The 15,189-nt window shown below is 37.7% G+C and overlaps 1 protein-coding gene across 2 annotated transcripts in view; it reads left to right on the top strand.

Annotated features, from left to right (window-relative positions):
• Window positions 1-15,189, top strand: part of RAB3C (RAB3C, member RAS oncogene family) — a 301,793-nt gene that overhangs the window by 128,524 nt on the left and 158,080 nt on the right. For both annotated transcript variants that reach the window (XM_044224378.1, XM_044224370.1), the window contains exon 3: window positions 5,468-5,586. In XM_044224378.1, coding sequence (XP_044080313.1) covers window positions 5,468-5,586 — 119 coding nt within the window. The remainder of the gene's footprint in view (window positions 1-5,467; window positions 5,587-15,189) is intronic.

Here is a 15,189-nt window from a genome sequence, read left to right as displayed (position 1 = left end):
TTACAATTTTAAATTGCTAGGCTGTCTAGTTCTTTAGAAATGATATTTTCATGATTTTACCTAATTTTTTATCATGTAGAGAATATGATATTCTGCTTAATGAAATGCTTTTAATGTGTAGTATTTTAGAATATGCAAAAACATGTCTCCAATAGATAGAGTATAAGTTTAATCTAAACTGATCGCAGTCCCTAACTGGTAATAGATACCAAATGTTTACCGAATGAATGAACAAATGAATCAATGAATCAGTCAATCAGCAGTCATTAAAATATTAAGCAGAGTTTAACCTTCATTTGATGATTCAAAATAATTCCTACAATTAACTGGTAGCAAAGTACTAAAGATTACTATGTGTATAGATACTAAATGACTGAGCGTTTATTCCATTTCATACTTTTGATCTATCTGGAAATTCAGTAACGTGTGTTTTATGTCTTATGTTGCAAGATCCTCACTTAGCATTTCTGTTGACAATATTTTTGGGTTATCACATATTATCTCCCTTAGTTTAATTATTTTTGTTGATGAGTTAACATCAGTGTGTTCAGTTTAGTTTCTTCACATATAAAATTACCTACTTTATCATGTATTAGGATTATCTATCCTTCAATCTATTTTTCTCTATCTAGACATTCAATAAATGTATTTTGATTGTAGTGATATTATTTGAATGATATCACTTTACTAATGTTTACTTTCATCTTCCTTTTTAATCTATACAGAGGGAAGTCACCACCAAAACAAAAATCTGTTACAATGTAACTCAAACCAAGGTTAGTCCCCCTATCTTAAAACTGCAGGTTATCTCTGCATAACTTCAGAAGACTTTGGGAATGCCATACATACAGTTAAAAAATATAGAGTATTTTATCAGAAAAAAATTAAGGCAAAAACAAAGACAAAAATCTCAAAATTCAAACTGAAAACATTTTCATGACTACTTATCAAGCCGCTAATATTTTACATTTTACAGTTCTTTTCTTGATATATACTCAAGTATTTGCTCATCAAACCTATCATTAAAGCCAAAAATTCCTCTTAAAAACATGAATAGAAATGGGGCACATGGGAGGCTCAGTTGGTTAAGTGCCCCACTCTTAATTTCAGCTCAGGTCATGATCTCAGGGTCTCAACCCCATGTGGGCTCCACATTCAGCCAGGAGTCTGCTTTAGGATTCTCTCTCCCTCTCCCTCACACCTCTACCATTTATGCAGGTACTCTCTCAAAAATACAACAAAAGAAAACAAAACATGACTGTGAAATCAAAATAAACTAACTAAAATGGTTTTTTTTTTGTTGGTTTTTTTTTTTTGTTTTGTTTTTAAGAAGAAAATGACAACTAACTTTTATGGAAGAAAGTTTTCATCTTTAATCATATTTTCATCCCTCATTTTCTCTGTAAGAGATTTCCAGTTGTGTTTTTCAATTCTAGGAAGCCTACATTTATAGAAAATCAGCAGGTATCCCCAGTTATCAGAATTAACTGAACAGAGGAACCGTGCAAAACCACGCTTTGGAGCCATTTTTCTGAGCAAATTGAGAAGAGGTACCATTTTAACCAGTTACCTTCTGAGACTGTTCACATTTAATTACATTAGTGGCACTTGACATTATAAAATGTTCCTTTCTTTCAGATAGAACCTTCTATCATCATTAGTAAATGTCAAATGTAATGAAGTGTTTTTCTGACTTCTTTTTCTTCCTGGAATCATAGGAGAGAACATGCTAATGAGGTTGTAATTCTGAGATTGTTTTCTGTACTCAAAACCAACTTGGTGCCTGGTTTATTAGCTTAGTTTTACTCTTTTTTATTGTCTTTGCATTTGGGAAGGGAAACTACTCTCTGTTTTTCCTAATACACTACCCCTATTTGTTATGATTTCTTACTCTCCCGGAGAGCTTTTAGGTGACAGCTACCTCCAATTAGATTGTATTTCTGGGTTCGTATCAGAATGGTATAGAAGATTCTGATCCTTGCTGTGACTCATGTGCCTTCTGAAAGCTTCTATTTTTTTTTTCTTAAAAGCCAGTTTTTGTCCCCCTCTGTCTACTTTTAAATTTTGATAATGGCTATCCAACCGTGCGGTTTCCTGTAACATATCAGTCATAATATAATGGGGCCTTGATTTCTGCTCTCTTAAAGATTGAATACCCTCATAGACTGGAATGAATGTTTTATAATACTAGAACTAGTTTCTTTACTGTCAAAATAAAATTAACATCTTATGAAAAGGAAAGCCATCGCCAAAAGAGGTCAAGAAGAAAGAGATGTCACATTTCTCCAACACACCATTATTCAGTGTCTGTGTCAAGGACATGCCTGACAGGAAAGGTCTGGGTCACATTTCAGCAGTGCCTCAGCTGTATTGGCTGTTTTCTGCTAGAGAAAATTCAGGGGAAAGCTATCTTATATAGAGAAGGAAACAAGAATGGGATCCTCAACCTGTGAGACGACTACACAGTCAAACGTTAAAAAGCTTTTTCTTTTCCAGATTTTTATCTTTTTTAACTTTTAAATATTTTTTATGACTTAAAAAAATTTTTTATTGGTGCACAGTTGATGCACACTGTTTCAGGTGTACCACATAGTGATTGAACAAGTCTATGTGCGATGCTGTGCTCACTGCAAGTGGAGCTACTGTCTATCACCACACAGCGCTATTACTGTATGGTGGACAAGACAGCCATTTAAAGTTATTTCACAATAAGAAAAAAAAAGGTAATTCTATGGATAATGTATTCTGGAAAATAGGCATTTAAGACAAAAATAGATGTTTTAAAATAAAATGACTAGTTTTAAGATGTTTTGTTCCCCAGAAAGCTGAAATACATTACACAATCTCTGAGTATACCATGCTTTGTGTACATAGTCTTTGGGAATTTGGTTCTCTAAACTCCTTCTTTATTTCACAATTGGATATGCTGTTAATTGAACTAAATCCAAAGAATATCCACATAAGCTCAAGACTGGTTTCTTTCTGCCTAATAAACTTGATTATTTTTCCTAATTACATGCAGTCTGTGATATTCATGTTTAATTTCAAACATCTACATTTTCATATATATAAAATACTAAGTAAAGTACAATAAAATATTCAAATAATATCTAGGAAACTTCTTTTAGGTAGGCATTTAACTTTGCAGCATTATTACCCTTGGGATTCAACTCTTTTTACAGATTAATTAGTTATTTATGTGCCTCTATATAAATAATTTTAAAATTAGATTGTTTAACATTTTTCTTAATGATTTCTTACACCACTTGACATATTAAAGATAGTAACCTTTGGTCTCTCCGGTAAGATGCAAATATATTTCTGACTTTTTAAAATTACGTATCATTTTAATTTTATATCTTTTTTATATATTCAAGGAATTGTTAAATTTTCATGTAGTAAAATCTATACTTTCCTTTTTGTTTTCTGCCAACGGTGATATATTTATGTTCTGAAAGATCTTTCCCACAGATTTTGCTCTGTTTTTGCTATTTTGGGTACCATCATTGATTTCCATCCTATCTTTGGAACCTTATATCCCTAATATCACCACATAAATATCTTCTTCTAGTCAGGCCAGTCTTATCCCTGGTCCTATTGTTGGTTTCATGAAAAGTCGGCTAATTCTCAACTTTCTCTTCATGCCCCCCATTCTTCTAGAATCATTTGCTGGTTTCCTCGGCCTTCTTTGATCACCCAGGGGGCTGCATAAAATATGCCACACAGATTAGGAGAAAATTTTGAGAAATCTCAAGTTTCTCATGGGTTAGTCTATGGTGGAGTGTAAGCATCCAAGGTGGAGAACACCTGTGGGTGAGCGTTAGCATATCCAATACGAGCCCATCCCAAGAGTGCGACTCAGGAGATATTAGTTTCATTTTGATGGTAAGGAACCTACTCTTTAAGTATATTTCTTTCTTTTTTTTTTAATATTTTATTTTTTAATTTGACAGACAGAGATCACAAGTGGGCAGAGAGGCTGGCAGAGAGAGAGGAAGGGAAGCAGGCTCCCCACTGAGCAGACAGCCCAACGCAGGGCTGGATCCCAGGACCCTGAGATCGTAACCTGAGCCGAAGGCAGAGGCTTTAACCCACTGAGCCACCCAGGTGCCCCGTTAGGAACCTACTCTTGTGTCATCCAACACATTAGCTTCCCCTCCAAGTGCTATTAAATCTTAGGGGGAGCTAGGATGTATTCCATGTACAAAGGGGGTATCTCTGGGAGAAGAGCAGAAAGAGGATCCAGAATAAAGTCTAAAAGAAGATAATATTTCTGTCCAAAGTGCTCAGCACCTAGAGTACTAGGAAGGAAAGAGAAATCAGAGCCGGATCTCTAGGGTAAGTGATGAAGGGGAAATCCAAGGAGCATTGTGTCGTAAACCATAGCCCAGATCCAGTGAAGACAAAGGGGCAAGGGTCAGGTGAACAGAGGAATAATTTCTTGAGCTACACTAAACAGTATATGTGACATGTATGCAGGTGACTTTAACGATATGTCTGCCATATTCCCAGATTTCACTATTGCATGTCATCTCTTCGGTGGGCCCTGAGCCTCTGTGTTTGTAAGCTGCTATCTCCCATCATATGCTAACTTTGCCTCCCCAGCCTTTAGGAACAGCAACCAGTACTCAGCATTTATCAGCCACTGTTTGTATGCCAGGCTCTGTGTGAAGCACTGCAAATACACCCTTTCACGTAGTCCTAGCAAACGTGCTAGACTTTAGAGAGGTTTATTTACAGAGGTTTGGGGCTTGTCCATGTTCCCCGACTATCTAATAGGAGAGCAGGAACTCCAGGTCTGTTGCCTCAAATAGCCACACAAAGCAGGTATTTTTATTCTCATTTTACAGCTGAATAAAGTAAGATTAAACTGCACCCTTTTGAAAGCAGGAAGCTGTTCATAAAATTCTTCTTTCCCCCCCATAGTGGCTTGTACTTAGATTATAAACACATAATGCTGGAGTTAATGAACTCTTCTGGTTTTAAACTTAACAAAAAGGTACGGATTTTCATATGTATGATCTTTTTTTTCTTTTTTTTAAGGATTTTTTTTAATGTTTTATTTTTTATAAACATATATTTTTATCCCCAGGGGTACAGGTCTGTGAATCGCCAGGTTTACACACTTCATATGTATGATCTTTTTATTTTATTATCTACAGTTATCTGCTGCCTAACAGGAATGAACATATGTAGAACATATTTTGAGCTAGATCTTGACCAAAAAAAGAATCTTTCATAATCTCGCAGACCTGCCCTATGAAAATCACGAGGGAAAACAAGACTAAAGAGATATATAGCGATATGTTGCAAGTACAATGTAGAATCTCTATTATGACTATTTCTAGAAAAATTAATCACCTCCCAAAATATGTATTGCCTTATTTTTTTAGAGTTTATAATAAAAATATATATAATTAAAATTATATAACATAATAAGAATATTTTTTAAATTGTTATTTTTTAGGACACAGCTGGCCAGGAAAGATACAGGACTATCACCACAGCCTATTACCGTGGGGCCATGGGCTTTATTTTAATGTATGACATCACAAATGAAGAATCCTTCAATGCAGTACAAGATTGGTAAGTAAGAACAAATACTCCCATCACTAATAATAATAGCGTTTTCATTCGACTTCCTCTTCTTCCTCAAAGCAATGACCACACTGCAGTGTCATATGTGTGTTTATTGTGTGTGTGATTCCCCCTTGTGCTTCAGAAAGCGGACAAATACCAACTATGCTCAGAGTCATTGTTTAAGGATTGGTAAGAAATCCTCCTGGTGATTTTTCTACATACTGTACCTTCTAGTGCTTTGCAACCTGTCATGCTTGGTTCCACGAGACTTTCAATTTTTTTTTAGTATAAATAATGAATGGTTTGGAAATGTACTGGTCTGAAATAAGGATTTGGAAACTGAACCAGTTCTTAGAATGTAGCCAGGCTCATTTCCTTATGGTCTGTGACTGCTTTCACACATAACAGCAGAGGTAAGTTGTTTTAACAGAAACCGTATGGCCCACAAAGCCTGATACGTTTTCTGCCTCGCTATTGACAGTAAAAGCCTGCTGACCCCTTGTCCAGATTCATTAAATAGTTTTCCGTTTTTCTTCAAATTGAAATGTTTCAAAGGACTGGGATAAAGGTAGAGATAAAATACAAGCATGTTCTGACTCGTGGCTGCATCAGCTGTGCGAAAACCCCTCTGTCTGTGGGGAATATGACTGGCAGTGGAGAGCTTGTGTGGCTTCCTTCAGCTTATCCTCCCAGCACGTTGGGAGGGCGAGTGGAAGAGCTGATGGGCATGGTTGGGGATTCAAGCAGCAGGCCTGAGCAGAGTTGCTTTCCTGTGGCAAGAGCCAGAGTCTAGCTAGGGCTCTGTGTGGTAGGAGGAGGAAAATGGCGCTCCTGCTGCTAGTATGAGGCCTGAACAGCCATCACGTTTTAACTGCCAACAATCACGGCTCGGCTTATGTAAGGGAAGAGTAGTCATATAAAAGGGAAATAAACTGTGTTCATTTTTTTTTCTGTTTTGCATCATAATATTATCCAAAGTCATTTTTGTACATGTGTTATCAGCTCAGTGAATGTCAGATGTTTTTAAAAACTTTAATTTGCTTTAGATTATTTCTTTTAAATTTTAATTGTTCATCTGAGAAAACACCTACCTCTCTCCTACTTACACACACAGATGCGCACACACTTACAGTATAAGAAATAATGCATTTACAGGAGCCACTCAAAAAGGAAATATATAGCTATAAACTGAAAAGGGTGAGCTTGGGACTGTATGAAAAAGTAATTATAAAAGAAAGCTTAAGTCCTCTTCTTTTTAGTAGACTGACTATTGAAAAAATGCCAGTTCTTCTCAAATTAATTCATAGATTCAAGGCAACCCCAATTAAATAACGACAGGTCTGGTACAAAATGGAATGAAACAGAGAGTCCAAACAGAGCCGCAAATCCATCTGGGGGTTTAGTTTATGATGAAAGTACCATTTCAAATTACTGACAGAAAGTTTTGTCAATTAATCATGTGGTGATATCTGGTAAATTATCACACAGAGCTGAGGCATACATACTGCTTTGCAAAATGGCCATTTTATTCTTTCCTCTCAGGAAATGTTGACACCCAGTGCTCCCAGACAGGAGGTGTTCGTGAATCACGTTCCAAACTTCAGGGTCACAGATACTGTGTGCACCCATAGTTCTTGCCCTGTTGTTTCAGTGAAAGTTATAGGACTACTGAGAATACCAAGAATTGAGTTTATTTAAACCAAATGGCAACATGACCAGGAACCAAGCTCTCTATACTTCTGGCTCTAGCATCATAAATACCGTGGAGAAGTTCAGCTTCCGCATGCCCTATCCCATACCTTCCCTCGCTCACCCTGGCCAGCACAGCTTCCTCCCCATCAACACTTTCTCCCTGTACACAGATGACCTGCCCTTACCAGTCTTCCTCTGCCTCAGATTCCCTATTTGACTCTTTACCACATTCCTTTTTTGAGGCTCTGTCCCCCCCACCTTTTTTTGAGAGGTGCGTTTTCCAGATTATTCTTGTCTCTCCCTAGGACTGCTTCCCTTTCTACTTCCAAGATTTCCCTCACCCAGCCAAGGGTAAGCACACCCCCATGATTTTTTCTGTTGGGCTCATTTTTCCTTTCCTTGCCTATCCTATCCTCTTTCACACATCATTTATCACATACACCAGATAGCTCCCAAGTTTACATTCCTGGCTCCAGTCTGTGTTCGAAACTGCAGTGTTGCATTTCCAGGTGCCCCAAATATTTCTTCACCTGGATATCCTGCTGGTGCCTCAGAATCAATTATCTCTGCATAAAATTGCTCGCCTTCCTGACATCATTATTTCTTCTCATTGACACCACAACACTCAGTCACCCTGGGTCCACCCTGAATCCAATTCTAACCTCCCGCCATCCCAATCGGAAACTTGATCTTGCGTATTAATTTTTTCTGAATATCTTTTGATTCTGCTCCTGCCTCTCCATTCCTGCTATGACCATCATTGCTCCTTTTCTTCTTATTGTTTGCTTCTCCCCTCATAGTAGCCTTCTAACTGATCTTTCTCCCTTGTGTCAAGACACCCTATCCCACTGCTGCTGAAGTCTTCCAGAAGAACATAATCCTAAACCCCTGCCCCAAAGCCATGACTTACCATCACTACTGAATTAGTTAAAACTTCTTTAGCCTGACTTTCAGATATACCACATCATAGAACCACTATACTTTCATTCTTCTCACTATCATAGAGGCAACCTGATCTAGTCACGGTTTCTAGAGCCCAGCCTTAACTCCTAAACTTTGTGGGGTTTTGCTTTGATATCACCCCCTGCTTTGCCTTTCTTCTTCAGAGCTTACCCCTTCCATTTCCCAGCACATCTAGATCTCTCAAAAACCAACAGAATCAATCCTTATGCACTCTTTTTCCCCCCATCCTCAGTCGTATGATCATTATCATCAGGGGGCATTTATTCACTCCACAAACATCTACTGAGCACCCCCTCTTTGACAATCTTCCAAACATTGTATTTATGCCAGCATTTACTATCCCAGTTTAGGGATCTACCCTCTTCCCATTTTCTGATATAGAAATCTGAGCAGCATTTTTGATTTCCCTCTTTTACACATCATATCTCATTGACTACCAAGCCCAGTAATTCTGACTTTCTGAGTGCCTCTCAAATCTGTTCTTATCCTTTACTGCCACTGTCTTCATCTGGACTGTCATTGGCTATCTTGTCTTTTTACTTTTAGGTCCAACCCACTCCATATCCCATATCATACTGCCATCAGAGCTAGTAAACTCTAACATGTCTTTTTTTTTTTTTTAAGAGATTTATTTATTTATTTTGGAACAGAAAGAGAGAGACAGAGGACATGCGAGTGGAGGGGAGGGACAGAGAAAGGGGGAGAGAATCTCAAGCACACTCCCCCTTGAACATGGAGCCTTACATGGGGCTCCATCCCATGACCCTGAGCTCATGACCTAAGCCAAAACCAAGAATCAGATGTTCAACTGACTGAGCCACCCAGGAAGCCCTGAATGTTAACATGTCTTAAAAATAAATCTTCAGTAATAAGTCTGGCCATATGTATTTTTAAAACCCACGTGTGTCACTAACATCATCTCCTACCACTGTCCTCCACTGGTCCTGTATGTTAGCCAGACAACTTTGTTCAATTTACAGATATTTGATACCTCTAATGCCTCCGTGTTTCTGCTTAGAATACCTTCTCTGTTATCTTTCCAACTCTTATCGACTTTTTAAGGACAGCTCAAATATCAACTCTTGTCTACAACTTTTAAAGATACTACTACCCCCTTTCCTACCCATCCCAATTTCCAATCCTAGTGGACAGTGCTAGTCAGACCCTTATGTCTGCATTCATGCTACCTTAGCACTTTCTACAGACTGCATACAGAACCTAGTAGACCCTGCTGTTATTTGATTACATCTTTTCTTCTGTATTAGGCTGTGAGTTTATTAATCTTGTTTCTCTAGTACTGAATACAATGCAATTCTATACTTTTTTTTCTCAATTTTTATTGTAAAATGTATGTACCAAAATTTACAACCCTAATCATTTTTTTCAATATACAGTTAGTGGTATTAAATGCATTTTTAGTGTTGTCACAACCTTCATTACCATCCGTCTCCAAAACCCTTCATCTTGTGGAACTGAGATTCTACATTTTTAAAATAATACTTCCCCTTCTTTCCTCTCCTCAGCCTCTGGCAAACACCATTCTGCTTTCTATCTCAATGAATTTGACTATTCTGTGGTCAGATGAGGTACTTACCTCATATAAGTTGAATCATAAAGTAATCTCTTACTGTACAATGTCTATTTTGGATGCATGATCTAAGGAGCTATAGAGGTTCTCATCTGTTGTTGATAGCCCAACAGAAAATGTAAAATTCCTTCAGACTGACATAGTCGGGATTCAAGGGTTCTATTCTTCCTCCTACCAGAAGATTTAATATTGTTATGCCCATTGCTGCTATGGCACTAATTATTTTCAACTTTGTGTTGTTCTGAAGTATATAATTTTCTTAAGTTCTTAATATATTGCAAATTATTTACAGAGCAAAAATGTCTCACTTATTTGTGTTCCCTACTTAACATAGGTAACATCACAAAGCAGATATTTAAAAAATTATTCTCACCTGAAAAAACTGAGTCAAAAAGCTTGGAAAATGTTTAAGAAATAAAAACAGAGGGGTGCCTGGGTGGCTCAGTGGTTAAGCCTCTGCCTTCGGCTCAGGTCATGATCTCAGGGTCCTGGGGATCGAGTCCCGCATTGGGCTCTCTGCTCACCAGGGAACCTGCTTCCCTCTCTCTCTGCTTGCCTCTCTGCCTACTTGTGATCTCTCTATCAAATAAATAAAATCTGGGGGGAAAAAAAGAAATTAAAACAGAATTGCATAGTAAGAAAAAAAAAAAAAACCTGTTTAGGAAAAAAAAAACCTCCAGTTCAGCATTTCCTACTTGTTTTACATATATGACATTAGTAAGTAGTACTCGAGAAAGGAGGAAGCTTCATACAGTAGTGAATTTCTATAGTAGGAAATGAAACCTTCTCAAAAAAAACAAGCACAAAGGGACATATTCTCTAAATTACTAGTCTCCAAGTTCTGATCATTAGGTGGCCAAAAAGAAAAAAAGCCTAGGAAAACATATATAGCAAAAAATAAGAAATTAATTGAGACTGATTTACACCTAACATTTCAAATACTCTGACGAAGTGCACTTCAATTGCACCAAAAGGAAAGAAAATGATTTTTGGCTGTGATTTCAGTAAAATTCTTAAACCAACTATAGGGACATTCAGATTAAGTGTTAAATTTCTTCAAATTTCATTACACATGAATTCTAATGTGTTAAGAAGCCAGATGTAGAGATTTAGAGAGAATAGCAACAAGCTAGCAGGCCATGTTGAGGAAATGGTGGCTGTCCTTTTTTTGAAAACACATTAAAACTGTGGTTTCAATTTTCCAGTGAAATTTTATTTGGGGAATTAAAAATTTCCTCTTTCATTTGGCCAAATTCCACAATTCTATAAAATTAATATAAAATGAAGCTCACTGCAAGCTTACTTATAAATTTATCCAGAGTCTACAAATATTCAAAAAGAATGTGAGGAAAGAAACAACAAAGATACATACAATATGCTTAATAAAATAGGATTAGAGAGTAACTCCCAAGAATCAGGAGCAAATAATTGTTTTAGCCCTCATGCCCTAGAAGTGGGGTGGAAAAAACTTACATGCTAACTCTTGATTGTGAAGGTCTCAGGGCAGCAATATTGAGGAGTCCACATTCCATGTACATGGATGACTCACTGTAGTAGCAGTAGGGAAGCTTCTGTGTAGGAGACAAGAAACTGTGGCATTGGCCTGAGGTAACCTGCTTTGGGTGATGCCTTTGTCATACTGGATAAGAGAGGTGGTAGTTGAGCAGAGCCCTTACAGAGTGTGTCGTGGGAGCCATATAGCAAGTGGGCAAGAGCCACCTCGGATGAAGCAAGAAGATCTGAGGGGCCACATAAAAGGTGTCAGAAAGAATTTAAAAGATTATGGAAATCCAAAGGATAAAATGGAATGAAATTTAATTCTGAGATTCTTGGAAATCAAGGTGAAAATCAAGGCTGGGGGGAAAGTAAACAGTATACTCGGTATATTCTCTAGCTTTTATTGTAGGAAGAGGAGAAAATATCACACCAGTCCCCCAGGGTGAAGATAGTTTTCTTCGAATTAAATTCTGATGGAAATGTCTTTTATTGGGGGCACATTGGTTTATGTCAACAATGGCTTTTACAACTAGTACTGAAAGGACCTCAGGAGACACCTTTCTTATGGTGCCCTCCAAACCCAGGAGCATCTTCAATGAAGGCTTGCATGAGAAGCTAGGCAAATACTGTATTCTGAATACATTAACTTTTTGTGGTCTTTAGCTATCTATGAATTAAATGGTAACCACTCAAGGGAATGCTTGGATTCCATGCTACCTAGTCTATCTTCCCTAAATATTATTTTTTTATCCTATACATTAGGTGGAAGAAGGTGTGAGGTTATGCACTCTGAAGAAGGCCTCAGACACTAATACTGCATCCAGTATCTTGTAATACAAATACTGATCTTGTATTAGAATTGTTAAATCTAGTTTTTGAACTTTTTTCAGTCTCTTGAACTTCTCATACCTGCACATGCTCTGCTTTCTATAATAAACCACATTCCTCCAACCCAAGATCAAGACAGTTTCTTCTCATCCTTCAGATCTCAGGTTGTCCATTATTTTCTCTGATATTTTTTCAAATACCATATTCTTTTAGTTGCTTCTGTAGTATACTCTCAAACACTATCACCCATGTATCTTATAACATATTTTAAGTGTTCATTTAGTGCTCTGTTTTCCTGCTGAATTCCAAGTTTCTTGAAAAAAAAAAAAAAACGAACTATGCTTGTCTTCTTCACCTTTGTATCCCAGTGTCTACTCTAGGGAATGGCACTAAGTGGCCACTTAAGAAATATTTATTGAATGAGTGAGTGAAACTTGCATGGTGAATGTGCATCTCCTGAAGCTATCGGAATTGATTGGAATGTTTTGTAAAAAGATGTGGGAAAGTAAGGTGGCTGTAAGCATTCATATTAGGAACTCCAGCGAGGCTTACAACATTCTTCAGATTTGTCCACATGGTGAAATTATGTGTAAATCATGGTCAGTGAGTAGAATTTGCCAGATCCCCATTTGCTTAAACCTGCAGTTTGTTAGTGAGAAAACTGCGTGCGGTTTTAAAGTCAAGGGTAGGAATTTAGTGGCTCCATTAGATGAGAAAAGAGAAGTTACCTCTTATTTAAAATAATAATAATAATAATAATAATAGTGTTCTGGCTTTGACTTCTCCTATAGGCTTTGGTTTAAGAAACAAATTAAATAAATGGTTAGAGAGACAAGTCCCAAATAGACTTAAATAGTTCTAGAAACACAAAATCACCACTGAAAATGTCACTGCCTTTGAAATATTTCTCAGATGAGTGGTGGCCAGAGAGTTCCCTAGGTTTCAGTCGGAGCATGACTCCAGGTGTACGGAATGTCCAGGCTTTTCCTAAACCAAGACTCAACTGTCTATGCCTACTGCAGTGCCTTTCAACTTGACTTGAAATCTTCCCTTTCCTTTATTTAAATGCATTTCTAAGTATGGCATGGCCACAGGCTGCTGTATTCCTATAGGAGAATGTCACTGACTTCTCTTCCCCCACCTTATTTATTTACATTTGGCTTTTTTATGACACAATGAGGAACTCTAAATATAAGTTTGTTTTTATGTTTTTTGTGGGGTTTTATTTTTTTTTTGAGGCAGGAAATCTGGTGAGCAGATTGATATTTTTTAAAAACCACCAGACGGAGGATGAAAGTCTAACACCATCTTCCCACCAGTTTTAAATAATTCATTTCTATGACGTTCAGGGTACCATTGCAGATGTGCTAGAACTGGAATGAAACTTCACCTTCAAATATTCTTTTCCTCTGCAATCTTTTGTTATCCAAAACTGTATAATGGTCGTAAATGAAGGTGACATCATGTTCAATATGAAAGAACTTTTAACTGGTAATAACAACTAAGATAAGATGAATAATTGCTAAGCCTTTGTTCATGGCTTCCTAACCTTGTTCCAGGGTCCCATCAACTGCAAAGTTGGTTCTGTCACAGCTCAGAGTGAGCAGTGGTAGGATTAGAATGTAGATGTGTGATGCCAAGGTCACCCCCACCCCACACTGGGCATCAAGGGTCTTTCTTCTCCTCTCTCTCTCTCATTTCTCACTTCTCACTCTTTCATTGTTGTCATGACCCAGCCTTAAACCTTTTTCCTCTATGGATAACCCAATTTACCCTCAAGCTTCTATTTAAAGGATAGATAGCTCCTAATGCACAACTCCTTCCAACAAACCTGAAATAAACAAACACCCTGTTCCCTCAACTGTCCTTTGCATCTCCTTTTTGATTTACCAGGGCGAAAACATTGAGGTTAATCTTAACTCCTTATTTTCTGACACCCCACATCCACTACTTCAAAAAATACTATTGTATCTTGGCTCTAATCTCAAAGTACGGTCCGCTCTTGTTGTTCAAAGTTGTTATACCCCAGAAGTCACCAAAAATGTTCAGTTGGTGAATACTGAATTGTTGTTCCATAGCGAAAGTAGAGAGTCAGTTTCCTGTGGGCCTCTGGTCACGTTTTTGCCAGCGGATCAATATATGCTTGGTTTTAGGTGTGTTTCTACTTAAAGACACTTTAATGTATTTTGTTGATTCGTGAACATTGAAGTCATGGCCAACAGCAGGAAGCTCATGCCTAAATGAAGTGTGTCTTACACACGTATTCCTGCACGGCCATACTTCAGTCTTTTTGCATTTGGGGAACACCAGATAGCACCTGGGCTTTATGCTTGGAGGTCATTTTAAAGAGCACAATCACCAACAAAAGCACAAAAGGTGAAAAAGCACAAAAATGGCACTAAGCATATTGCGAAAAAAAAAAGGTGAAAAGTATGGCACTATTTACAGAAGAAGCTGAAACAAGGCAGAGCATGGTCTTTTTCAGTCTCTGCTGGGAATATATGCATCAGACGACTGATTTTTCATCACTTTGCTTATGTCTGCAAATGTCTGTGAGAGTGCTGTGAGTATTTATTTGGGGATTACAAATAAATTTTAGCAATTAGGCAAATTTGCAAATACGGAATCCATGAATAATGAGAACCAATTTCATATCCAGAATCCCATCACTGCCCACCATTTCTACTGTGTTTTAGTTTGCTCGGGCTGCCGTAGCAAGGTCCACAACTGGGTAGCTAAATAAGAGAAATGTATTGTCTCACAGTTCTGGGGCTCTAGTCCCAGATCAGATCATTGGTGGGGCTGGTTCCTGAGAACACAAGAATGGATCGGTTTCAGCCTTTTCTTCTAGCTTCTAGTAGCCTCAGGCTTACCATGGCTTATAGATGGCTGTCTGCTTCCTGTGTTTTCATATCATCTTTCCTTTGTATATGTCTCCCTCTGTGACCAACTTTATCCTTTTTTGACCCCCCTAAGATTTTTATTTATTTGAGAAAGAGAGAGAGCAAGAGAGCACAAGCAGGGAGTGTGGGAGAGGGAGA

This window comes from Neovison vison, chromosome 1 (assembly GCF_020171115.1).
Source record: "Neovison vison isolate M4711 chromosome 1, ASM_NN_V1, whole genome shotgun sequence".
NCBI lineage: Eukaryota > Metazoa > Chordata > Mammalia > Carnivora > Mustelidae > Neogale > Neogale vison.
Note: the sequence above shows the minus strand (reverse complement) of the source record. Positions and strands in the feature narration are given on the sequence as shown.